This window comes from Excalfactoria chinensis, chromosome 7 (genome assembly GCF_039878825.1).
Source record: "Excalfactoria chinensis isolate bCotChi1 chromosome 7, bCotChi1.hap2, whole genome shotgun sequence".
Lineage (NCBI taxonomy): Eukaryota > Metazoa > Chordata > Aves > Galliformes > Phasianidae > Excalfactoria > Excalfactoria chinensis.
The window spans coordinates 26,086,106-26,112,758 of record NC_092831.1 but is presented as its reverse complement, the minus strand read 5'-3'; the positions used below and the strand labels follow the sequence as shown (position 1 = coordinate 26,112,758).

The window sequence follows — 26,653 nt, the reverse complement described above, 5'->3', positions numbered from 1 at the left end:
TTTGCATCTGCTGGTGAAGAGCAGCAACCTGACTTAGTCTGTTTATGAGAAGTGTGCTGTGAGAGGCTGGGGGAAAAAGGCAGGAGGTTGGTGGCTGCATGGCTGCTTTCTGGAGGTGCTTCAGGCTGTAGCTCCTAGCAGGGTGGGAGGATGGAGACTTACAGCCACACTGTTGGATAGACAGATTTCCACCCTATGTGTGCCTTGATCAAAAACGTGCTTTAGAGCCACCGGTTCAGTGTGTGGTGGCCAGAGACAAGACTCAGGATCAGAGGCAAGATCGTTTGTAACTGACTGAAGGCAGCTGGGCTGCTGGAAAGGGAAAAGCAGCCTTATTTCCCAGGGAAGTGGGGGCAGCAGGGAGATGCACGGAGAAGTTTGTGGGGTGAATTCATTTCCTTTTTTTCTTACCCTCTTCTTCTTTTTGACCTTAAAGTACCCACAGGATGAGAACAAAGGAGGGAGGATTGTTGACCAGATCCCCATGTGGCTACAGTCAAAGCCTGGGTCCCACAGGGTGTGTGTGGGCTCCAGGCTTCCCAGCTGTGGCAAGGGCTGCCTCTGCCCACACAGTACTTGTGGTTGATCACAAGGCTTCTAAGTGCTCCCTGTCTGTGCTTAATCAGCATCTCTGCAGGCAGCCTGCCCCACTGCCAGACCTTCAGGACCGTCTGCTGGTGCTGCTGCATAACCAGCCCAGAAGCAGTGACAAATGACTGTTAAGGCAGTTATCTTCCAGAATCTTCCCTTAAGCATGCCTTGTTCTTGTGATAGCAAGCCTTCCCTGGTGGGCAGGAATCTGCGACACCAGCATGATCCCTGGCTTCCTGTGAGAGCAGCGAACACCAGATCTCTTGTTTTCTCTCCAGCACAGACCTTAGAGGAGGGTATGGAGCCTCAAGGCACATTCTTCATGATTAGACAACAGACCAGAACAGCTCTAAGCCACGCAATCAGTGTGAACTGGTTATCCAAAACCAATGGGACTCACACTCGTCCCAGTATCCTGCTACAAACTCTCCATGTCTGCACAAGTTTTCTTTCAGAACTATTCTCAGGGCAACCCACCTGGCACCCAAGCTGGGCTAAAGGAAGCAATTCAGCTACAGCAAAAGTTCACCTAAACTCCATAAAACTTTCACTTACCAGTATTGCCAACTGTGACCACCTCTTCCAGCACCTTTTGTCTCCGGTGATCCTTCAGGGCTTCCACTATGATGTTATAGGTGGCCCCTCTGGTGAGGCCGGTGAGCGTAGCACTGGAGGAAGTGCCAGGAACCCTGAACTGCAAGAACAGGCAATGCCATGTCACCGGAAAGGGAAGAGTGATCACACTTCAGGTGTTAACCCACTCGCTGGAAAGATATGGTGCCTAGACTGACTTCTGTGCTCTGGAAATGAGACAGGCTAAGGAAGTCTTTGTCATGGAGTAGCTGCACTAAAGTCTTTGTAACTCTGGAGCAAACTCCCAGTTGTCTCCCTGACTTCTCCCTTCCCTGGCAAAAAGTTGATGCTAACTAAGCCTTTCAAGGGCTTTCTGTTTTGGCACTTTTATCCTGTAGCTTCCTCTGTGAATTACAAGAGAGGTGTTTATCCTTCCTGCTCTCTGCTGCATTTTAATAAGTCTGAGCAAACTCAGACTGCCACCTCCTTAACACAACAGAAAGCAGGATGCCCACGGGAAGACAGTTCAGTTACCTGCAAAGTATCTTCGTCCTGGCTGACCGGTTGGCATGAGATGATGTACTCAGTGCTCTCCAGCAAAGGCCTCCAAGAGATGGTTGTCTGAGAAAGAGCTTCTTGGCCCGTGGTGTCATTGCGCCTGGGCCCACGGGAGTGAGGATATGAAGGTTCAACTATGATTGGCACTTGGTACCCTGGGATTTCAATTGCTTCGTCTACATTTGGTGGCTGCCGTCTCGACCCAGGCCTGAGGGGAGTTGCTGTCGTGGGTGCAGGCCTCCTGTAGCCATGCTCCTCGAAGAAGACTTGCTGACCTTGGTGTCCTATTGTCTGCGGGTGCCCTGAAGTGCCTGGAAGTTGGATACCGTTTCCGTTGTCATACCTATTGTTTGTGAGGTAAGGGGTCCCCTCATCAACAGAAGGTACGTCGAGAATGTCGGGCTGGTTGGGGTGTGGTCCAGTAATCAACGTGGGCAGATCATCTAGCCAAAGAAAGGTTAGAAGCCATAAAGCAAAGCGTGGCAAATTAACAGTGGCAAATTCAGCAGCTAGAGTGGATGCTGTACACCAACCCAGGCAAAGATTAGCAATTATCCCAAAATGCAACACACTTTTTATGATCCCATTCTGACTGTTATGAATGCACTGATTTATCTATATATATTTATGTATTATATAGTTATATTTATTTCACACATAGACATAAGAAGTGTGTTGGTATGGATTTTTCGTATAGCTGAGCAACAGTTTTGAACACCACATCCCATGGAAGCTACCAGTGATCAAATTAAGAAGATGTAATTAAAAGAGAGATTCTGTTGTTAATATGTTAAGATAACCACTCGGATGCAGTGAGAAACTAGGCCTGAGATAACAGTTGGATGTCCAGCTAGTATTTTGCTTTGTTTCAGGTCTCCATCTCACATTGTGGAGGAGCTGGTGTAATAGAAATGTGACAGGCAACCAATTAATTGATTCTGCCTTTGATGGCTGGATAAACTAGAAGGAAATATGAGTGTTAACGTTAATTGTCAATCAGGTACCCAGGCAAGAATCCAGCACCAAGCATGTAGTTCCATTCTTAGCATTCAAACACAGTTAAATGTCATTCAGGTAACTTAGGAATCCTACCTCTTGCACCCTAGGAAGAAAATCCTCCTTACAAAGCCAATTTGACTCAAAAAGAATGGCTGAAAAGTGTGAGCAGAATATTTTACATACTATCATTATTTCAGTCTTGAGAGGGCATTCCCCAAGAGGAAAACATGTCCTGTTAGCACTCAACAATCCACAGCTTTCTTTTACCTGTCCTTTTTCGGCCAACCAGCGGTTCACTCTTTTGATTGTTCTTCACAGCAATGATGTAGATGGTGTATTCAGTTCCTGGTTCTAAGCCTAGGGAAAGACATAGAAACAACTTTATGTTTGACAGACTGATGATAACACATGACAGGGTTCAGCTAAGAAAAAGAGCAGTCATACAGTCTGATTTTTGGGTAGTGCTGTGTGGAGTGATGAGCTGGACTCGATCTTTACAGGTCTCTTCCAACTTGGGATATTTACTACAATTCTTTGCTCTTTTACTGTAGTTTCTAATGCAAGGTGTGTAAAAGCACACCTGTCCTACAAATACAGTACCGTTCTCTAATCAGATCTGAACAATCCATTGACATTTCTTTCCCCTGGTGCCACAGCTGTTATCCACTCAAGCAAAAAAAGCCCAAGACTCCTGCACTTCATCAGTCATGCATTCTCAAGTATTTTGTCTGCAGTCCCAGCTGACATGGTCAGATTTCAGTTCATTCTGAAGAGCAGGAGCCTGGACTCTTTGTACTGCCCCCAAAAACCAAGCAGGGACAAAGATGAGATCTTTCAGCTGCGGGCAGGGAGGAGCTCCCAAAGGAAGCAGAGACACAAACCAGTAATAGTAGCCTCAGTGGTGCCGGGCCGAGGGCGAGGCTGAAGCTCCTTGGGTGGTGAGCCAGGTTTCTCATATCTGATAATGTAGCCCGTGATCTTGGCTCGTGGAGGCTGCCAGGTAGCCAGGAGAGAGTTGCTCGTGGTTGTAAGGAAGCGCAGGTTGGAAGGAGCATCGATGGCTAGGTGGAAACAAAAGAAACAAGTCAGCTGCAGTAAAAGGCAAACATCTTTATGTACGTTGTGTATTCTGAGGCCTTTTACACACTCAGGAGTAAAACACATTGCTGTGAGTCACAGCATTACGTGTGCTCTGATATACACAACTTCTGCCTGACCCAAGGCAACTGCTGTGTGTTAGCATATGCAGAGAATCAGACAGTATCATTACCTGTGGAAGCATCAATCACTACCGGAGAGCTGCGAGCATTCTCATTCAGGGTGTAAAGGTAGATCTTGTAGTCATTGCCAGGTTGCAAGCCTAGAATGGAATTGAAACAAAGGGTCAGCCTTTCTTGCAGGAACAGTATGTACATTGCAATGCACCAACTGACTGCCAGCCCTGAAAGTCCCTGTCTACTGAAGCATCTCACTTACCAGTGATAGTGTAAGCCCTGACGTCGGGGCTGATGGTCCTCTGGATGGGATTCTGGCCACTTGCTGCTGGGATGGCATCAATTTGGAAGCCAGTAATTGTCTCAGTCTTGGTTCTCCAGGTAATGGTGATGGTTGTCTCTGTGGCGTCTGTCACACGGGCCCTGCGAGGGGGACTGACATCTGCACCAGAAGGAAAGGGTCACCATCAGTACCGTGGGGACTGTGAATTTACCAATGAACTACTTGTGAAAGCTTTTGCTGGAGCTCTGAATAGAGCTCTGCTTCTGACAGTCAAAATCTGTCTCTGGGCCTCTTTACCCATAACAAAACAAAATAGTCACTTGGGGAGGATCACCACTTACTTTCAAGAGTGGTCACCACCCCCTGGGCAGGTCGGCTGGTCAGAGAGTCCTTCAGGGCATACACACTCACTTCATACTTGGTTGCCACCTGGAAGAGACGCAGTTACACCGTGTTACAGCAATGACAGTGGTAAACATCTTTGTTCTGTGGAGCCACGTTTCTTGGTGACCAGTTATTGAAGTATGAAACCTTAAAATAAATCAGTGAGGGCTGGTGGGATGATTCTAATGAATCCCACCTGTAATGAGAGACGTGGACCCTGCTAACATTGCTACTGAGAGTATGAGCAGAGTGCACATGCAGCCAGGAGCTGAGAAAGTCCTAGAAGTTGTTTGCTATCTCCCATTTTGGGATATCTGGGCTTCAAAGCTCCCTCTTCAGGAAATGAGAATTCATATCCTCATTTTCTTGGAGCTAATGGATGCCATTTGCTATGATAAGTCTCTTGCTGTAAAGAAAGGAGAATGGTAGAAGTTGTAGCTTTAAGCATGGTCTTTAGTCCTCAACTGCACCTCATCAGGAGACCACTTAAATTAGGATGCATTTCAAGGCTCACTTTTCAAAATGATTCTTAAAACTCTCTGAAAACAGACGAGTAGCTTTTTAAGATAGCAGGAACCACAGAAGCGGTGATTTTCAAGCTCTTTCCAGTACACAAACTACTGAAATATTTCCCGTGGAGAAGATGGCTGTATAGCAAATTTAAGCATACCCATAAAAGACCCTCATTTCTTACTTACATTTTGCAGATTTCTTAGAAATAGGCAGGACTGCCAGAGCTCCCATATCCCAGCTTGAAAATCACTGCATTAGGTCACTTTTATCTTTTGTGAAAGATGAGTAAAGGCACCTTCCTGGGTCACCGACTGCAAACCTGACTGTTTGCATTTGATTAAAGCATCCACCCTCTGTGCAAAACGAGGCAGGGGAATGAATGCAGATCCAGTGGGCCAATTCCTTGCATTTTAAGAACTATGCTAACGAGTAGTTACAGTTGATGGCTGGTCAGACTTCAAACAGAGTCAGACCCTTAGGAGCTGTAATGAGCTGCTTTGGCTGAGGCTCCCAACCCAGGAATTTTATATCGCTTCAGCTTCTTACATTTCCTTCCTACAACAGTCTGCATCACGCAAAGAAAAGAGTTACCATTAATCCTGACACGACAGCAGATGTGCTGTCTGGAGAAAGGTTGATCTCTTTCATTGGGCCGGTCTTCTCTTTGGGGTTCACTCTGACCCTGTAGCCAGTGAGACGAACGTTCGGCGCGTTCCAGTTGACGGTAAGACTGGTAGGAGTTACCTGAGTGAACTTCAGGTTGGTCGGAGGTGGAATTGCTGCAGAAATCAGGATTGGCATGTGGTTAGCTTGAAGAAGGTGACAGCAAACACACAAAACAGCATTCTCTCCTGAACACAAGGCTGTTTTAGGCCTGAAATATGCCAGTGGGAAAGCAGCGTGCCTTTTGCAAGCATGGGCACAGAGCACTGTGGAAGGGGTAAGGTGTGTAGGTGCTTCTTTTCTGGAAAAATAAGGAGATCTCGGTGCTTCAACCCTGAAGTTAGGTGAGCAGCAGCACCGGCTGTGATAGAAGGTGAATGCCTTGGGAAGTGCTTACATCTGTATTAGGCCCCTTTGTTTTTATTCTTCTGCCCATCTCTGCTTTTCACCACACAGCTAATTGTTTAGTCCTGCTTCAGTTGCCCATCTCTGTCCATTTCTGCAACGTGTCTGATGATTTTCACAAGTAGGTAGGAAGCAGGCTGAGGGATGGCAAAGAGGATAAAAAAATACTGCCAAATGCAGAGGGGAAGCATTTCACAGCCACTTACACAAGTGTAAATTACTACACAGAGAGCAAGGCAATGGAAAAGCAGAGCTGTGGTGGCCATAAGGCTCATCACGTCAGAGGCTGTTTGTGAGCTAATGTATCTGTTACCTTTAAAAACAAATGCTCGCATTAATACAAGCAGCATCCACTGAAACATTTTCTTGCCTTACTGTTTGAAATGCTCAGGCTGTAAACAGGTAAAAAATAGAGACCTTACAATAGTGACTGCTATTAGCATGTTGCTGTGAAGTTTTTCCTAGTTTTATGGACTGGAAATAAAAGATGGTTCTCCCTTGATGCTTTGCTGAAACAGACCTCAATTTCAAGGCCATAAGAGCCAATGGAAAGTCTTTAATGACTTCATATATGGTTTTGAACAGCCCACAAAAAAACAGAGTGGGCTTTAAAGATGACCCCATTTGCATTTCTGGCATGTAGTCAGCCAGCTGTTTCAATCCTTACAGCAGTTTCCTTCAGTTTAGTACAGCAATTTATACACCAGGTTAATGCTGTCTTCATTACACCTCTGAAATTATTTGTGCCAACTTTTCACCCACAAATGAATGGGACACCTTTATTACACAGCTGCTACCAAGATGTGTCAGGCAGCGCTGCCAGCTTTAAAATGAATTCCTTATTGCTGGATGTCGCTTTATCTCAAGGAATGGTTTCCTTTTTCTTTTTTAAATGTATTCTACATAGAGTTAGACCAGACTGGCATATAGGGGAATGCAAGCCCTTTTCTTATAGAGGTGATGTGGCTGCATGGTGTAGGCATCCATGTGGGTCGTGGGCTTTAGGGCAGTGCCAATGAATGACCCAGAGCCTGTGTGAGACCTTGGAGTGGAGAAGCCTCTCTGCCTTCCCTAGAGCACACACAGGCTGACTCTGCAGGCAGCCAGCTCCCCAGCACCGACCAAGCCACCTCTCGGGGGCAATCACATCCCCTTGGCTGCTTCCCCAGCGCGGAGCACCAGCTGCACAGCCTCAGGCTTCACCCAGCAGGGCAGAAGCTGCTGTCGCCGTGTCCCGCTGGGCAGTGTAGTTAAAGGTGTACCTGTGGACTGGGTCCCAGTGAGGGGCAGGCTCTCCATGTCATCGTATATGGCAACGATATTGATAGTGTACTCAGAACCTGGCCTGAGGCCATGCAGCTCAGCAGTGTCTTCTTCGCCACCTGGGGCCGGCAATAGCTCATGGATTCCATCCTCAGGGCTTGAGTAGGTCACCCTGTACCTGGTGACTTGCCCCTGAGGGCTTTCCCAAGCAATTTTGATGGAATCAACATCCACCTCAGTGAATGTTAGTCCTTTAGGGCGGTCAATGTCTGTTAGGCAAATTAATGGTAAGAGGTTAAGTGATAAAAAGCAGGTTGTGGGTGAGGAAAATAAAAAGCATCTCAATTACATGCAAAGCAGTTTTTGGTTTTGCACGGGGCAGAGGGCACTTGATTCTCCTCTGTGCTGCACCTTGCACATGTGCTTACAGCTGTGCAGAGCAAGGCTGACAGTTTGCTAGTGCCAGGCAGCAAGGCAGTCTCAGCCTTGTTGAACCCACAAGAACTTGCATCACCACCTCCAAAGCAGGCAGGACACGCTCTGTACCTGGATCTACCCCTTTTAGACAACTCCAGCAGCATTCAGCTGCCTGAAAGCGATCAAGGTGAGAAAAAAATGTATGGCCATTAGACCTGTTTCCACCAGAGCCAGCAGGCAGTACCTCGTGCTCAAGGCGGGCAGACAACCCACCCAGCTTGGAAAGTTAGGATTCATGCTGCATTTGCTTTTCACTATTGTAAGCTGCTGTGCAAAGCACCAGTCCGAGGAGAATCAGTCCCGCCGTTTTCTTTCATAAATTAATATCCAATTAACACACGTAATCAAGAAAGCAAATTACCCAGTAAATTATATTTTAAAATCAATTAAAAACAAAAAATGCAAACTTCTCAGCTTTGCATTGTGTGCACAGGGAATATCCACAGGTGCAACTGCGTGATACTCACGCTTCCCAATAAGACCAGCTCACTGGATTTTCCTGTTAAGATCAGAGCTCAGTGCCAGACTGCAAAGTAAGAGAGCTGTGCTCCACAGAAGCCTACTGCAGAGCTATACCCATTCGTTACACATAATGGGAGGATCTGGAAAATCATTTTTTACGTCAGACCTAAATTAAGCTTTCCTACAAGATTCCGGTTTTTTCATTTGCTGTGTTACATTAGTTCTGAAACTTCTGTATTTTCTAGTTGGCAAAGATGATGTGTTTTCCAGGGACTTTTGAGCTTGAAATTGATGTGAGCTCTTTTCCCACCTCTGAAAAGTTTCAGACAAGTGTCTGCTGTCTTTAGGACAGCTCTGTAACTATTTGGGATTGAGCTGTGGTTTTTGAATACAAGCCTGAGCAAAGGAATGATAGACGTGGAAATCCTTACCCCAGAGGTATAGGGATTTACACGGGAGGAAAATGCTTCCAAGCCCAGCCCCAGTCCCTTAACAGCAATCACCTTTGCCACCTAGCTCAATGCAAGAAATCTTTGCACATTTTTCCCGCTGATTGGCTGAAGGCAAACAAAGCCCCAAAAGACTCTGCAGGCTTAGTGAAAGAAAATCAGATGCGCAGCATTTTGTGGGAAGGAAGGACTGCATTTCTGCCAGCATCTGCTCTGAGATGCATGGTACTTAACACAGGGCAGGCTACCTTGCATCCTACTGGGAACTGGGGACCTGCCACTTGGTTTCACTGGAGATGTGACACTGCTCAGTAAATTCAGACATCAAAAGATAACATTTGTTGTGTTACCCCCAAGTGAAATACATACTGGTGACAGCTGTCTCTACCAAGGGGAGGCTCTCTCCATTCTGATTCTGAGCGTAGACACTGACCATATACTCAACTGTGGGCTGCAGGCCTTCAATAGTGACTTGTGTTTGATCTGGCAGGAAAGAACAGTGTTAGAACTTTTGCATCCACACAAAACCGCAAAGCATTGACCTGCACTGGACATTTCATGATTGAACATCACTAAAACAAGGTCACTTCTCACAGTATGGCTCTCCTGCAGTTCAGGACAAGGCACCTGCAAATTGCTCCTGCCCAAAGGCCCCACAGCTAATCTCTGCCAATCCCATAAAACCCCACTGCCTGTTTTCCTGAGAGCAACCTGAGAGCTGCCTGGCTCTTTCTACATGAGGTCAAGCCTGAAGCATGGACATAGTCACACACTGTAAGTAAGAGCACCATAATATGACCAAGAGAAGGATTTTGGATTATGTTTTTCTGGATACTAGAAAATTCAGAAGCATTCCCTTGAAATCCAGGTGCTTCTCAGGGATACTGAGGTTGCCAAGAACAAACCTTTGCAGCACAATAGCATCACACAAGTGTAAAGCTTTCAGGGCAAAAGTGTGCCCCAGCTTCCCCGTTATGAGACTCAAGTGAAGTTAGCAAGAAAGCAACAAAGGTTTAAGCAGGATAAGTCTGGTTTATGTCCAGTGCTTGAGAGTGCTGATTGCAGTCCCCAAGTCTTGCTTTCTTTATAAATCTGTTGAAAGAGATTTTGTGTACTCCTACCTGGAGGAACATTCTTGGTTTTTGTGGGTCCATGTCCTTTCTTGGGGACAGCTGTCACTCGATATCCTGTGACTGGAGATGATGAAGGGAGCCATCTGATGCTGATGCTGTTGTCCTGGACATCAGTAACTTGCATCTGGGATGGTGTGTCTATTTCTGGGCAAGAAAAATAGGTTTTGATTACATTGCTGTGGGAAACCCTCCATCCATGGTTACCTCCTAGCTGAATTGTGTTCTGTTTTTCCTTTTCTGGGCTGTGTTTCTTAGAACAAAAAACACAAACAGCTATTTATTTATCTCTCATGCCAGCACAGAGCAAGAAGCACCATGCTGTGTGGGCAGTGAGTGACCTCATATGAAGGTTTCTTGAGCTTTTCTGTTGTTTCAAAGCTTACTAGATGCTTTCATCTGCAGCTACAGTAGCAGTAGTCTAGGTCCAGAACAAGAGCGAGAAGAGAGTTCTGGAGTAAGAAATGGAGGGCTTACTGGAATCACAGGGCACCAGAAGCACCAGACCTGAACCAGCAGACACTCTTGATATGAGAGCCTAACTCCACAGTGAGCAGTTACATATTGCTTGCATCCCCATGTGGACTCTATTTGGTCTCTCTCCTCCACAAGTCCAAGTCCACGATGCCCTTCTGCATTATGTCATTATCATGCTGGGCCACCACAACATGCAGCTCTGCTGTAAATGATGACCTTAGAACACAGCCCATGACTTTGAAAAGAAACTGGGGTTTATTAATGCAATTTCATGGGGGTTAGCCAAAGCAAAACTGTTGTGGGGTTTTTTGGTGCGTGCTTTTTTGTTGTATAAAGTGATCTCACCTGTTTTGTAGGTGACAGTAACTGGCTTGCTGCTGGCAGGGCTGTCTCCACGACCAGTTACAGCATACACAGTGATGGTGTAGTCCACCCCAGGTTTGAGGCCAGTGATGGTAGCACGAGACATGGTGCCAGGCACTGTAAACTCCTGCACAGGGCTACTTCCACCTGAAGAGGGTGAGGTGGAAAAAGAAATGCAATGGATCTCTTCAAATATACATCATACAGGACAATTGTATATTCATCCAAGGGAAGAGAGGTTATAGTTGATTTGGGGGAATTTGGGGCCAAATTCTTTTTCTGTCCAACCCAAGGAAAAAAAAAAAAAAAGAAATATACATAGAGAACATCCTCTAAAATGACTGCAGTGTTCTAGATGTTTTTCACTTTTTTTTTCAGAGGGAGATAAAGGTCATTTACTATCCTGTAAAAATAAACCCTATCTTTGACAATTAGACAAGAAGAAAGGATCTCAGAGACAAGAGAGGAGTTTTTTGTTTGTTGCAGTCAAACTTGCCTTTGCTATTTGTTGTAGCTTTCCAATGGCCTCAAACTAGAGCTGCTGGCCTGCAACTGCCATGGCCACCTGCCCTCACCTGTTTCGCCATACGTGATCCGGTAGTATCTGACTGTCACTGCAGGAGCATCCCAGGAGATCTCGAGGCTGGTTGGGCTGGTGGGGTTAACTTCCAGGTCCCTTGGAACATCTGACACTAGAAAAGCAGAAATGAGAGCTTAGATACAGATAACGCTCTACCTCAGTACCACAGAGCCTTCACTCTTGAGCACAGTTTCATCAGCTGGCAGAGAAGATCTGGTTTATTATCCACTAGAGGACACCAGAATCCTCATGATAACTTTTAGTCAGCTGATCCATCCCTCCAAGCTTACCAGTTGTTTGCTGACCAACCAAGGGCACGCTCTCCTCCCTGCCATTGATGGCGATGATGCTGACCACGTACTCTGTCCCTGGGAGCAAGTTGGTGAGGGTGATGGAGTTCCGTGAGGGGGGCACTCGGTCCTCCTTGGGCCTGCCAATGCCATGCTCTGGGTGATGCCGAATCCTATAGCCCGTAATGGTGGCACGGGGAGCAATCCAGTGGACGGTGAAGGAGTTAGCAGTTATATCCGAGAAGTCAAGGCCAGTGGGGGAATCGAGTCCTAGGTGTTTCAAAGAGATGTGTTGAGATATGTTGTAATATTTGCTCTTACACAGACAACACACATGACCAGCAAGCTCTTTCACAGTTAGAAAACAAGAGACTTGGTGACAGATACAATAGGCTCTGCCTAAGCTCAACGTCAGGCACACATGATTGGTACATTCACACCAGGGCCTACAAAGCTTTATTTAGAACCAGCAGATCTGGCTTGCAGATATTGGATGTTAGATTTCCTAGTGTTTCCCAGGATAAAGATCTGCACTGCTGTTCGCTCTATCGCTGATGATCTGTTAATAAGATGACCACAGACAAACAAGAGCAGCAAGATAAAGTGAATGGACACTTGATGGACAGCACTAACTACATGTGTAATTATCTCAGGCTTTGTCTAGTACCTGTTTTCTGGATTCCAGACAAAGGCGCACTCTCATGTTGCTCAGAAACACTGTAGACTCTCACCAGATATTCGGTACCAGGGAGCAGATCTGTGGAGTTGAAGTAAAGGGATTAAGATAAACTTCTTTACTAATGGTAGAAGTCACTTAACAAACTGGTGCAATTTTAAACAGTGTTTCTTAAGGGAGGTATTCCAGTTGTACCTGTATCTGAGCCTTCAGAACAAAGTTAAATCAGCTTTTTCCATGGCATTACAGTTACTAGAAATGTTGTTAACTTTTTGTGGGGACTGGCTTAAAGCAATGAGTTTTCATCAGGATCCTTTCTAGCTATCTAGTCACGTGCCACAGCAAAGTTCTATCTGATACAAACTGGGATAGGGCCAAGGATTTCCAACGCAGCTATTCTAACTCACACGAGTTTCAGGTCTGGTCCCATATTCTGAAAGCAGGTATTGTCTTTCAACAAACCTGCTTGCAGGATGGGGAAAACCTTCAAATAAAACCCAGTTTTTGCACCAGGAAAAAAAAAAAAAAAAAAAAAAAAAAAAAAGCAATGCCCACTTTATGAAAACTGGCCAGGATTTTTTGCCATGTTCTGTGAAGTCCCAAGCAGTATTTATTTTCTGACATACAGAGCCCAAGGAGCAATGACCTTTTGCACATTCTGACCATCCCCCTGGGCCCCCTGCACCGCAAGCCCTTGACATCTTTGGCAAACTAGGAGAGTAATAGGTATTTACTCTTAATGCCTAACCAGGCTGTAAATCAAAGCAATTGCCCCACACTCTGATTCATGGCTGTCCTTGGACTGATGGGAAAACGCTCCTGTGGTTTGTTTTTAACCTGGTTAGAAGCCAGTGGCCAAAATTCACTTGCTGCAAGTTTGCGTGAGTCTACTCTGACATCTGTTTAAATGAGCTGAGAATCCAGCCAGTCCTACTTGGAGCAGTTTCTTTTGCCTTCCTTTATACCATCTCTACATAGAAGGGGTCTCCTTTATTTGTCCTCTGAATGTAACCCTCTTACTTGTTAAGACCACCACGTTGTCTGAGGGTGAAATTGTCAGCTCTGCAACGTCCTCCTCCTTCTTCACAGGTGAGTAGCGCACCAAGAAACTGCTCAGCACGATGGAGGTTGGTGCAGTCCATGTCACTCTCATGGTATCAGGCCCCACATTGGTGAAGCGGAGATCAGTGGGAGGAGGCACGGCTACACAGCAAAGAACAGATAGATCTTAACCTTCTACAATATCTAAGAGCTGATCAAGACAAGGAAACCAGAGGAAGTATCTCATGCATAACGGACTACTACTACTGTGTCAGACCCATGCAAACGGACTTCTAAACTACAGTTGGTTTCACTACAGTTAAGAGAAAAGTATGCCTGTACTGCTGTCAGGCTCCTTTAGCCTCCTGGCATTTCCCAGTACTTTAAATATACCTCGTGGGACTAATTTGAAAACAAGACAGCAAGTTTCAGTAACGTGCTTCTTGCAGCTGGATTTCATATTACAGATGTGAAGCCAAGAAAGGTTTAAAGTTGCCATACAGCAGCTTCCAGATGGAAAAGTCATCTCATCTAGAATTCATACATGCACACATAGGAGAGAAAAGGGTATACCACTAATTTCTTACAACTCTACTTCTACTTGTGTTGAAGGATTTACAGTCTCAGGATTTTCCAACACAATAGGATTTCATGCAAGAACCAGTTTCCAGCTTGCCTTCTGCCCATGCACTACAGAAACCCTCGACGGTGTGACATGGCTGTCAATGGCATGTACTCAGGGAGTGGAGTTTCACCTGCATCCTTTGAGGGCATTGTGGAAAGAGTGGAGCCGCCACTGAAACAGGCTGCTGGAAGCTCAAGTAGCTGCCAAGGCTAGGGATAAACTGGAGGGTGACTGCTGAACTGCTCCACGCTTTGACATTTTTATTTTGGGGAAGTGCAGCTTAAAGTCCGGTGAATACATATCTCGTGTTTCATGCTCTGAGTTCCAACTGGATGCCAGAAATCTGAACAGCAGAACGTGACTGAGCTTGGCAAGTCTGCAGCCATTCAAATCAGAAAGCTGCTCAGTGCATATCCATCCTAGCAGCCATGAAGAAAAAGGAGTGAGCTGAGTCTGCTTGCCTTTTGCCTTTCCCTCAGTGTGCGGCTCGATTCCTCTTTGGACAAGGCCCCATGGTCCCGACAGCTAGTGACAGCATGAAACACCGTCCACGTCACAAAACACGGAAGTTATCAAAATTCACCCGTTTGCTGTGTCAGAGTGGTAGGGGCGCTCTCTCCGCCATTAATGAGTGTGATTACACTGATGTCGTAATCAATGCCCGGCTCCAAGCCTGTCACTGTGTAGTATCCTACTGAGGAGTCCACAAAATCTTCAAAAATAGGGACACTTTCTCCTGCTGCAACTACTGTGATGCGGTACCCAATAATGGTGGAGGCATTTAACGGGGTCCACCTCAGGCCGATGCTTGAGTCAGTTATGTCAACAAAGCTTAGGTCAGTGAGTTGGGGCACCTCTAATGAGTTAAAGAGCAAACAGGAAGGGCAAAGACACACGGAGGCAAAAGAAAGAGAAAAAAGCAGTGTTCATCACTATTAACATTGACAGAAACATAGAAGCAATTGTGGTGATATGAAAATTTTTTCTTGGGGCTTGGGTGGAGAAGCAGAATTTTGGGGACAGGGTGTTTTTTGTATTGTACACTTCCATGCAGTCCTCAGCTGCCTCTCTGAGCAGACAGAAGCTGCAATCTGGACCCAGACTCCCCAGGACAATGCACTTCAGACAGAGGCCTGCAACAAGCTGGGCACTTAACTTGCTTCGCATTTACTTTGAATGATGATGAGACAAAGAACCATTCTTTTCTGAAGAAAATTGATTTTTTTTTTTTTCCCAGGTATAAACAAAAGAATAGAGTCTATTAAGGTATAAACAAAACAAGTTCCTCTGAAATATTAGTGGTTCACCTACATTTTTTGTCTCGTCCGAATGTTAAGTCTGGTTTTTATGATCCCAGTGATAAAAGTATCAACCCATCTGAAGGGACTTAATTAGCCTATGCCATAACAGTGGTGACGTTCTGTTTTAATATTCTGCTGGGGGAAAAAAAACACCTCATTTTACAGAATAGATGCCAAAAATGCAAATTTTCTGTAAAATCATCGTTAATCTGCACAGAATACACATACCATATCACCTTTAAAGAATGCTGAAAGCCAGAGACATACATTCTTAGCTCTTTCTTGCACCAGAAGATGGCAAAGGGCTAAAGCCATCACTGCTTTGATTATGCAGTATTGCAGTATTAGTTCACTTCCAGATCGCGTACAGTACTTCAGTGAAGAACAGACATTTTAAAGCAGTATTACAAGAGCAAGCAAACACAGCAGCTGGCATCACTGCAGGGCTGAACAGAAACAAAAACACACAAACGGAGCCCTCACAAAGAAAAATGAAACGAAACCATCTGGGGAGATAGGCGTTAAATTCCTTCTACTGCCCTATGCCATGATAGTCCCACAGTGTAGAGCTCTCTGGTGCAATTTAACTTAACTAAAAATGCTTTCATTACCTTGTGTGATGGTTTGGGAGATGGGGATGCTCTCCTGGTCATCTTTGACTGCATAAACGCTGACATTGTACTCCACACCAGGGTTCAGGTTTTCAAAGGTGCAGGAGGTCTGATCTGCACCTACTACTTCCTCCAAGGTAGAGCCCTGCTGCCCATCTGTAGGAGCAGTGGTCACTCGGTAGCCACTGATGCCTGAAATGCAGATATCCAGCATTATTTCAGCTCCCTCTGAGAACTTCCCTTGCTGAAAATCTCACGACACAACAAGAAGAGATACATCTGAGAGCGGAGTTTTCAAAAGCTTTTCAAACCCTTATTTTATGGAAAACAACTGCACAGCTCCCATCAGCTTCTGTGGGAAAAGAATTCATCTTGAACGCTTTCAGAAATCCCATGCATATTCTCAGCGACATGAACTCATTCTTCACTGTCAGAAGTATTTTTTTTTAGGTCTAGTTTGCTTTCCTTTTTTCACACCAGTTGAGATATTTGACCAAATCCTTCAAATCCCTCAAACAGCTGAAATATTTAAATGTATTTATACTCCACAATACCATTTTGTATAGAACGCATGTCGTAAAAAATCCTATGGAAACCTATACTTAACTGTCAATTACACCATTGAATATAACCCAATTTTTTTTTCCCCTAAATGACTCTGTATCAAGCCACCCATCAATGTCTCCTTAGTGAGCTGCAAGGCACTACAGAATAAGTGTTACCATCCTGGTAGTACAACAGAGGTTTCACAATCAGCACGAGGTCATACAGTTACCTGGAGTTGTGCTTCTATCCCAGGAGACTATCAGGATCCCAGTATCAGGATTGGGCTCCAGGCGCAGGTTGGTTGGTGGAGACAGTGCTGTAAGCATTCAGAAAGAAAAATGAGTCATTTCTGGCTTTGATCATCATGCTAGCTCCCTCAGCATCCCTTCTTCCCAGATTCTATTCTCATCCTTCAGAACTAGCTAACACTTCTGAAGTTGTGACCCTGTAAGCTCGTGCTACAGTTCCCTGTGCATCAAAAAACCCACAAGAGACTTCCAGAAGACAGACGTTTATCTGAGGAGTACAGAAGAAGCAAGAAGAAGAAATGGCTGCAGAAAAGCAAACGTGTCTTACGTGTAGTCACCCTCCTGATGATTGGGGTCTCTCTCTCCTGGCCATCCATCAGGACTGTGAGGCTGTAGGTATACTCCACACCAGGGGTCAGGCCAGATATCACGATGCTACCAGAATCAGAGATGACCTCACGGGGAGCCTCTCCACCTTGGCTTGGGCGCACACCAAGCTGCAGAGAAGCAGCAAAGTTTTCTTTTCAGTCTTAAGCACTCCTGTCCCATGGAATTATCATCATTTTGTCTTGTCATTCAACATGCGTATCACGGGTCTGTATGCTCCACACCAACCATTAATCCTGTAGCTTGTTTTAGATACACAGAGCTCAAGCAGAGTTGCTTTGTATACCCCAAGTGTGCAAACCTGAGCTATATAGGCTTTCATGGACCCAGATCACACAGACTGTGGAGTAAATGCCCTAACAGACTTCGAGGCCTGTAAGTAACATGTCCCACTGCTGAACTTGACCTGAAACCTAGAGAACACACTTGTATTGGCCTCAGTGATTTATACTTGCCACCTTCAAATAGCATGCTTTTCGCATCTCTTTCCTTTTTGCTATATTCACTGTAGTTTGTAATTATCAGTTGACATTGGTCCTCCCAGTCACAATGAAGAAAGAGGGAAATAAACATGGCACTTTGGTTTCTCCTACCTTGAAACCAATCCTTGGGGCAGGTGTCCAGGTGATAACAATAGAAGTCTCAGTCACTTCTGTGTTAAAAGGAGGAACAGAGCCAACAGGCTGATCTGTGAAGAGAATTAAGAGATGAAATCTAGCTGCTTCAGTGATGAAAACCTGACCTATGGCAGCCTAAATAACAAAATCTATTTAATAAGATGCTGAACTGTATTACTTTGGAAAAACCAGTGGTTTGGGAGGGATCTGAGAGATGAACTCTCGTCCTCCTAAGTCCTCCATCCATCCAACCCAACTTATTGAATACTGTTTTTGGCACGATATCTGAAGTGTTCTTCAGAAAGCAGTTCTTTTTTTCCTTCATCCACCATACATCGTTCAATCAGCAGAACACTCCACCCCTGTCTGTCATCCAGCTGTCCCAGCAAGGACCTCCTCATCCCTCACCAACATCTTGAATCCTTTTGAAGTCAGCAGAGTGAAAGGGAGCTCAAAGCCAATTAGAGAACTCTGTTGTCTCATTGACATCTGTCAGGAGCATCACACAGAAGCCAAAGTTTTGCCCATCTCAGAATCAGTCTAAATAACTTCACTGAGTTTAATCTGAATTGACCTCATTAATAACGAAGAGACTTGGTTTATTCATCTGTGGTCTCAAACTAGAATGGTTTCATTCACATCAGCTAGGACTCAGTGTTGTAATTACAGACAATGTAATTGAGAAATATTTATAGATAAGGCTGTCTGTCAGCAAAAATACACACTGCCAAGGTCAAGAGCGTTGCTATGGTGATAAGTTTAAACCCTTGTTTTAACTTCACATTGTTATAAAAGAAACCACACTCCATTTTGAAAAGAGGATGTGGTTCTTGGCTTGGATGACTGAATTTTGTTAGTTTGTATGACTACTTTTTCATTATTTAAAAGCAAACCTACTTGCTCATTTTAGAAGCACATGTGGGGCTCCTATAGAACCATCTCAGTATTCAACATTTGCTGAGTATTTCTTCCATGCAAGCAGCACAAGTGTAAGTGATTGCAATGAAATATCAATAGCATGCAGTCTTTATGTTATCTTTATGTTATGTTACTGTAATGTAACTGGCCTTGAGCTGCCTTAGGCAGTATTGTTGGGCTTTAGAAATGACTACCTTCAGCTTTATACAAATTACAGACTAATTATTCCTTACCCATTTTAAGGGAGCTTTTTGCTTTTCTTGATTAGCCATGCCAAAACCAAACAACTGGAAAGAGCACTGAGAATTAAGTTCCTTTGTCATTCAGTCAACTGAGGTACCAATAGCAAGTTTTCACTTGTGCTGGAATATGTTCTACTGGAAGCTTTTTGATGCAGATAACTCTCTTAATGCCAAATACATCAGTGAGAAGAACAGGGAATACTTCCCAACCAGTTCTGCTGGAATGCTACTTCAAAAGGGTTCTTCTGTAAACCAATTCACAACAGCCACTTCCAGCACAAGGCTTCAGTTTTGAAGAAGGGCCAGGGCATTACTGAAGAGGAATATGTGCCTGTTATACTTACACGTTGTGAAGACTCCAGTCTCTCTGGCACTTTGCAAGTCTTCTTTAACTGCCACGAGGTACACCGTGTACTCAGTGCCAGACTGCAGGTTCCTGAGGAGGTACTTAGTGGCAGAAGGGCCCACATTGTATGTCCGTGGCTGACCTCCTCTCGTGGGACCTGCAGTCAGTCGGTATCCTGAGATGATAGCGCGGGGCCGTGTCCACAACACCAGCACGGAATGCTCTGTGGTATTGATGAACCTCAGGTTGGTGGGGGCATCGAGCTCTGGGGAGGAAAAAAGACAACATGCATCAGTTTTCCAGCTGAACCCCTACTTCACCCCAAAGCGTACTCATCACCTTGCATTAAAGCACAGGTATAAAGTGAAGCTGTTGAGCCTGTAATTCTCGCTTAGGGCATGTTAGCAGCAAGGAAGAGAGAAGGAGGGAGCTGGAAGTAGAACTGACAACTACATCCGTGCCTTGATGCCATCCAGTAATCTGCACCTATCCTGCTCCTGGCTGCCCTGTTTTGGGCTGCTGCCATTCATGCCTTCCCACAGGGGAAGTCAGTCTCACAGCTGAGGCGAGACCGATGAACCCAGCAGCTCTCAGGAATTTCAATAGTTTCTCATGAATGTTGAACATTGAAAAAAAATCAGCTCAATTTAGAAACACCAGCATTAGCACAGAAACCCAACTTTAGCTCTTTTTTTTTTTTTTTTTTTGTTAAAAGAGATTTATGTTTTCAAATCTTTGCCCAGTTCTACTCCCTGCCCTGCTCAAAAGCCCTTCCCAAAACTAAGCAGCACCCCTGCCTTGTCATTTTAATGACAAAATAATCAAGTCAGCAACTATCTGGAGAAAACCAGTTCCTAGATCTCCTTAAAACTAATCATGCTGTGGAAATGACCACAAAACAATTTTAAGCATGCTCATCGCTCCCATGGGGCTTGTGCAATGGCTCTTATCAGGCTTCCTCCCCTATTTTATCACTGTCTCTGGGAAGCTGCTGAGACTGCTAACCCAGAGAACTACATAAACAAGCTTGAAGTGCCATAGCTTCTTAAGCATCGCACGAGAGTCCCCAGTGAGTAGCAAAGATGCCCCTACCTTGGGCTGAGCAGCTCTTGGGAAAGAATGAGACTCAGAGGAGGAATCATACTTAAGCAATTCACTCACACACAGCAAGCAGTGTGGCAAGGAGGTACGGGGAGCTATACAGCAAGCTTTCCCTCTGTTCCAGTCCCATGTTGAAACTGAGACCAGTAAAGAGAGGCTCCATCAGTGCTCTTTAGTTGATGGCAGAATCTTTGCCCCTCCCACCCCCCGCTGGCCCTCAAGTAAACATTTTTGTGATAAAATTAATGTTTTCAGGACCTTCTTGTTGATTGAGGGAAAAGCAGTTTTTGCCTTTTTGTTTCTCTACCTGTTTTCTCTCTCTTTTTTTTTTTTTTTTTTTTTTTTTTTTTTTCTCTTGCTTGAAGAGGGAGGGAAAAGGAAGCCAGGACTCCCTTCTTTCACCACTACCAAAGATGGGAAAAATATTTCAAATGGAGAAAGAATGAGTGTGACCCTCCCTAGACTCATATCCAACCAACAGGTAGAGATTGAACCTTATCTCTACTTGGTATCTAGACCTGTGTTCTGTTCCATCTGACAGGGACTGTATCTTCATCCATTTGTCGTCTAAACTCAGTTTCTTCCTGCACAGTCTAATTTGCCAGCTCTGTCAGGCTTCTATCACTTTCTCTCGCCATATTAAAGCAAAAAGGGGAAGATAAAAAGCCACACACATGCTTGAGTTTGTTTGTAGGCTGCTCTTTACCAGAAGGCCAAGAAAAAAATCACGTTTACGCTGTGGGAAGAAACTTTTGCTGCAGGGTTTTCCTTCAGAACTCCCAATGATTTCTGTTTCCCAGGACTTGGGATTACAGGATGCAATTTACATGAATACTTTCTGAAATGTGGTTTAGGCAAAACAGTTAAGTGGATGATCATGGCCTATGGAAAAGGATTCCAGACATGTTACTAGCCCTGTGCTGTCTGAATCTCATGTCTATGCTTTTATGTACACCTCTAACAGAGGCACTACACCTAGCCCAGGCTCCTGAGAATGACAGAAAACTCAGAAAGCACACAGATCTTGTATGGGAAATTGGTAATCACAGCCTGAACCACTGATTAATCAGCTGTTGGAGCACAGATGAGAGTAATTTAGCTGTGCTCCCAGAAGGGATGGAGCTTGACTCCACCTCTTCTCATTTAAGGGCTGACCACCACTAAGGCAGCATCTCTTGGAGACTGCTCCTTGGTGGAGACTGCCTCTGTGGTTCCATGCAAACCGAAGGCTTCCATATGGGTGAGTTTTTCCTGTAAATAACCTTTTGGATATTTACCACCACCATCTTTTCATTATTGTCACCATGCATATTTAAACAGTAACTGAGCTCCTCTTGTTCAACAATGTTTAGATGTTGTACTGAGATATGTGGGTTAGTGGGAAATATTGGTGGTGGATGGACTATTGGACTGGATGATCATGGAGGTCATATGAGTTGCCTGTTGAGATCCTTATAAGCCAGTTTGCTAGGTTTTGCTGGGATGACAGTGACATTTCTGGGGTGCTGACACAGGTTGTGGAAAAGCCAGACCTGACCTGGCAAAGCTAGGATGCGGTCCTTTCAATTACATGGCCTGCTCTCACATGTGTATGAAGAATTCTTTCCAAAGACAGCGGAGACAAATAGGCAACCAGCCGTCAGAAAGGAGAGGGGTTTTTTTCAGAGCAGTCTTAGCAAGGCTCTTATGTCATGCTGAAATCTGCCCTAAGGTATTCTCTGAGAAAATCATAGACTGCGATCTGCACAGTAAAAGAACTGCAGGGCCCATCAATTCTCAGCCAGTAATAAAAAAGTTGAATTCCAGCCATACAAAATTGTTTTAAAGTGCCACAAGAGTTAAACTCCCATTGGAAAGCCCTGGAGGAGGATAAATCTGCTGAAGAGATCATTGTTTGACTGAATGAATTCCCTGCCCTGCCATCCTAGTTATGGAATACCTCCTGGGCTACAACTGTTGCAATTTAAGTGCTCTGTTTATGTATTTCTCTAAGCGACGGAGGTGTGAGCACCTCAGAAGGTTGAGAAAAGTATGAAGGAAAGATACTTACTGGTGGTTTGCTCTCCAGTCAAAGGTTTGCTCTCCCTGCCATGGCTCACAGCAAAGATCTTAAAGAGATAGGTTGTTCCTGGGAGCAGGTCGACAACTTCAGCAAAAGAGCTTCTAGTAATGGGTAATCTCTGGCCGTGCTGGCCAGGGCGATTGACAGGGATTGCTTCCACTCGATAGCCGGACACTTGGCTCTGGGGTGGGGTCCACATGATGGTGACCTTGACGTCAGTAACCTCCACAAACTGCAGATCTCTGGGAGAAGGAACTTCATCTGAAAAGAGGCAGAAGGGTGTTAGAGGGAGCCCTCAGCAAATGATAGAAGAAATTATGGAAGTCACACGGGAAAAGAAGTGAATTTTGACCCAACAATGGATAGCCCAAGATTATTTACCAAACAAAGAGATGTCATGGTAACCTTATTCTGAACATATACACAAAGATTCCCAGACAAGCGTACTACAACTCAGAATATCACCTCACAGATTTAACTACTTAATGTCTTCAGTCACAGAAAGTATCTTGCTGTCACCAAAAGAACTAGAAACCAAATAGAATGTGCTAGAATGTCATAGAACCAGAACCTAGAAAAACAAAAAACTAACAAGAGCAACAACAGACCGTCTCCGAAGCTGGACACAAGATCCTCCTTTTTAAATCAGGAGAGTTTTGAATATCCACAGCATGTTCTGAATGTCTACAATTAACTTATAGATCTACTTTTCATAATTAAACAAGTACAAGGGCTGATCTGGCTTTACTGTAGTCAAAGACAAAATCTGGTTTCCTCTGCATTGGCCAACAGTGCTGCACCCTTGAATTCCTACATTCAAATTAAGTTTCTTTAGATTAGGAGTGATACTGTCCTAAGGTTAACCAGCACACATTTTGAGAAGACAGATTCCAAACCATGAAGCCAGTGAGCTGAGTTCCTTCCTGGTAAGCTCCCATTTGCCAACACATATGCTTGCAACGTGCAGGACCATCACATTCCACTGTTACCACATCAGGTCCCAATTTTTTCCACTGTCTTTTCTTTTGGTTTGGCTATTTAACTCAATTGATAGTTAAAGAGCTCTGAAACCACTAGTTTATTTTTTTAATGTGGCTCCCTCAATTTTAGATCGTACAGTGTTATTTTGGCACATCAGCCAATGCTGAGCAATCTCCACAGGCTGTGATGGAAAATAACAATTAGGACTGGAAAGGAGATGTAGAAGTCAGGTGAAGTATTTAGATTTGTGTCTGAGTACATAACCTTAAACATCTGCAGGCTGAGTACTGAGGCAAAATGATTTACCAGGGCCATGAGATCTCTCAGCAGAATCCCCCTAAGACAACTTAGGAAAAACTGATCTCTCTTTTCCATAGACACAATGCAAGGCTAACCTTTTGACCTGCCTGCAGCTTGATCTTGAGGATCTGTAAAACTATTAATGCAGAGCACTGGTTTGACTGTGCCAATTTGTATTTATGGCTTTACCACAGAACTTCAGTGTCTGACACTTGCAATTAAAAAACCAACACGACAACAAAAGCAAAATTAGAAGTTCATACAAGGACTGAGAGGCAATGCTCATTCAGTTAGGGTAATGAGAGCTTGCACTGCCATTTGGGTTAGGTACTGACTGGTTTTCTTGACACTACCTGTGCGTGGGACGCCTGTAGTTTCCTGCTGGATGAAGACAGGAGTACTCTCCTGATGTTCCTCCACTGCATAGATGCTGATGTTGTACTGAACACCTGGCATCAGGTCACTGAGTGTCACAGAGGTCGCAGTATCAGGCAGGTTGAGCTCTGTGCTGCTGCCTTCCACAGAGGGTGTGTAGACAATTCTGTAGCCTAAAAACAAGAATAAAGGGAAGCATACATGCAATCATCAGGTGCAATCAGTAAGCCAGCATACGAAATGATAGAAAAGAGAACTAAACAAGTGCCTTTAGTGAGGTTTCACAAAGCCAGTCCTGAACTTCTGTAGCAGTCATGGCTTGTTTTTGCTAAGTCCCACCTACAGATTGTGTTCAGAATGACTCACACCACATCATCTGACCTCTATCAAAATTTGTAACTCTTGACGTGTGGATTTAGGGTCCATATCATATACGTTTGTTATGGCATAGTCTGGATGACAGGTACAGAGAAGGTCTAAGGGCTTGATTTTATTTATTTATTTATTTTACCCACCACAAATGCAGGAGGAATGATTCTACACCCTAAATTGCTTGAATACAAAAGCTAATTTTTCTGTGTGCCTTCCAGCTGGCCCCTGAGCCTGGGCAGAAGGCACTAACCCATTGTTTTGGCATTACACTTCAGTTTCCTTTCTACTTAGATTTCAGATTCTATAAGCACTGTGAAATAGGCACGTTCCAATTAGACATACCTGTGATTGGAGCCTGTGGTCTGCTCCAGCTAATGACAATTGATGTGTCATCGACGCTTTCCACACTGTGCTCAGGAGGTGCATCAGGAGCTGTTTAAAAGAACAACATAGGAGGGCAGCAAGTGTAAGGATGCAACATACCAAATGTCCAGAGCAAACAAAAATAGCTTCCAAAGTGTAGCTACACCCACCCACACATACCTGTTGTTTGTGAAGTAGACAGGATCAGATTCTGCTCGCCTTCTTCAGAGATCTGATAGACATTAACGATATACTTGCGACCAGGAAGCAAGTCAGGGATGTTGACTGAAGTGGCTGTGCTTGGAAGATCTAAAAGAGGTAGGAAATAAAAACTGCCTTAAAAATTTTGCCTTGGTGCTATGTCAAATGACATAGAAAACTCTGTTCTAATCTGGGTTGAATCCGCCTTCCTGCAGTAAAAAAACTGCTCTGCACTAAGGCCTCATTTCATAGCGGGGAAGTTATATGGAGAGCATCTGATGGGAACCTGGGAAGTGCTTCCATTTGCCTGCAGGCCTCTATCTGTAGATAGACATGCTCAGGAACTGCTTCACAACATAGTTCAGCTGTCTGGGCAGCTGGAGTGTGCAGATAAGAAAGGTGGTGATAGCACTGGCAGCCCTAGTGTAAGCTCATGTGTCCAAGCCTCTGAGTGAGTTCAGAGGGCAGCAGGCAAGGGAGAATTACTAGGTCAGGAGTGCTCTTCTTTTTCTCATGTTGCTCTTCTACCATGTTCACATGTCCTAATAGCTATTGTAACATCGAAGTTGTGAGATACTGCTATTATGATTGTTAAGTTAGGAAATTAGGAAAAAGAGACTAAGATGAAGAACAACAAACCAAGAAGGAAGTTAGCCAAAAGCTCAAAGATTTGATTCTTTCATCATCTGCTTTCACAACACTGTGGAAGCTAATAAGTTTAGGCAAGTATAGAATAAATTAATAAATACAGAGACATTGAAAAGAATACATCTACACTCAGCTTTTACTAATCTACCACCTCTGGCTCAGTGAGTTTTCCTCTGCAGGATCCCACAAGAGTATTCAGAGGGAGTTGCTATATACATGCCTTCTGCAACCCCTGCTAGTCCTCCACTGACACACTTTAACTGAATCATACTAAAGGACAGCAAGATACTCACTATTTACACCAGCTATACTGATTGTTACAGAAATCAGTGATGTTGTTAGTGATGCTTGGATCTAATAGACTCATATACTGTCTCACCAAGATATTGTGGCTCATCACCCTCCTCGCTCAGTTCATACTCAACACGGAATCCAGAAACTGTGTCAGAAGCAGAAACCCAAGAGACAACAAAGCTGCTGGCTGTGATCTCAGTGACTGATTCTGAAGTAGCAACCATGGGAGGAAGAAGAGTGGTCTCTCCTGAAACAGTGTTGCCTGGAAAGAGAAGAGGTTTAGTTGATCATTGTCACTGTATAAACTGGGATGCAGGAAATAGCCTTCAGGCTGCTCTCTCAGCAGGACAGTAGGTTTCTCTGGATGCCACTCCAGCCCCACTGTTTAACTCACTTGTCACTGCTGTAGTACTAGTTGTGGTAAAATCAAAGCGTGTGACTTCTTTAGGTCCATGCTGCTGAACACTGATAAGCTGTCCTTCATATACAACACCAGGCTTCAAGCCTGAGATGGTGTAGGAGTTCAGGTGACCTGGGATGGTAGCTTCCTTCCATTGCCTTCCAGAGTTTTTCTGCAAGAACAAGGATACTTGTTGATATATAGTGAGAGACTCCATGGCCTGCATGCAGGCCAATCCAGCATTCCAACCTGCTGCATGGTTATTAACACTTTGTTATTTTGACATCCATACAACTTGAATGCCTAATGAACAAAGAGAAAGCA

General features: G+C 44.5%; 1 protein-coding gene across 4 annotated transcripts in view; it reads right to left on the bottom strand.

Moving 5' to 3' along the window:
- FN1 (fibronectin 1) overlaps positions 1 to 26,653 on the bottom strand; it is a 47,412-nt gene that overhangs the window by 4,025 nt on the left and 16,734 nt on the right. The window contains exons 14-41 of one of the 4 annotated variants that reach the window (XM_072341608.1): positions 26,324 to 26,501; positions 26,015 to 26,191; positions 24,967 to 25,095; positions 24,766 to 24,855; positions 24,030 to 24,224; positions 22,384 to 22,656; positions 19,231 to 19,497; positions 17,703 to 17,797; positions 17,051 to 17,219; positions 16,704 to 16,790; positions 15,929 to 16,120; positions 14,600 to 14,872; positions 13,371 to 13,553; positions 12,342 to 12,431; positions 11,675 to 11,944; positions 11,380 to 11,496; positions 10,787 to 10,951; positions 9,956 to 10,111; positions 9,204 to 9,317; positions 7,446 to 7,715; positions 5,707 to 5,894; positions 4,560 to 4,647; positions 4,198 to 4,377; positions 3,992 to 4,081; positions 3,603 to 3,782; positions 2,989 to 3,078; positions 1,699 to 2,165; positions 1,147 to 1,285 (exon numbers count right to left, since the gene is read on the bottom strand). In XM_072341608.1, the coding sequence (XP_072197709.1) occupies positions 1,147 to 1,285; positions 1,699 to 2,165; positions 2,989 to 3,078; positions 3,603 to 3,782; positions 3,992 to 4,081; positions 4,198 to 4,377; positions 4,560 to 4,647; positions 5,707 to 5,894; positions 7,446 to 7,715; positions 9,204 to 9,317; positions 9,956 to 10,111; positions 10,787 to 10,951; positions 11,380 to 11,496; positions 11,675 to 11,944; positions 12,342 to 12,431; positions 13,371 to 13,553; positions 14,600 to 14,872; positions 15,929 to 16,120; positions 16,704 to 16,790; positions 17,051 to 17,219; positions 17,703 to 17,797; positions 19,231 to 19,497; positions 22,384 to 22,656; positions 24,030 to 24,224; positions 24,766 to 24,855; positions 24,967 to 25,095; positions 26,015 to 26,191; positions 26,324 to 26,501 (4,912 nt within the window). The remainder of the gene's footprint in view (positions 1 to 1,146; positions 1,286 to 1,698; positions 2,166 to 2,988; positions 3,079 to 3,602; positions 3,783 to 3,991; positions 4,082 to 4,197; positions 4,378 to 4,559; positions 4,648 to 5,706; positions 5,895 to 7,445; positions 7,716 to 9,203; positions 9,318 to 9,955; positions 10,112 to 10,786; positions 10,952 to 11,379; positions 11,497 to 11,674; positions 11,945 to 12,341; positions 12,432 to 13,370; positions 13,554 to 14,599; positions 14,873 to 15,928; positions 16,121 to 16,703; positions 16,791 to 17,050; positions 17,220 to 17,702; positions 17,798 to 19,230; positions 19,498 to 22,383; positions 22,657 to 24,029; positions 24,225 to 24,765; positions 24,856 to 24,966; positions 25,096 to 26,014; positions 26,192 to 26,323; positions 26,502 to 26,653) is intronic. The other 3 variants (XM_072341609.1, XM_072341610.1, XM_072341611.1) reach the window with 3 other exon arrangements.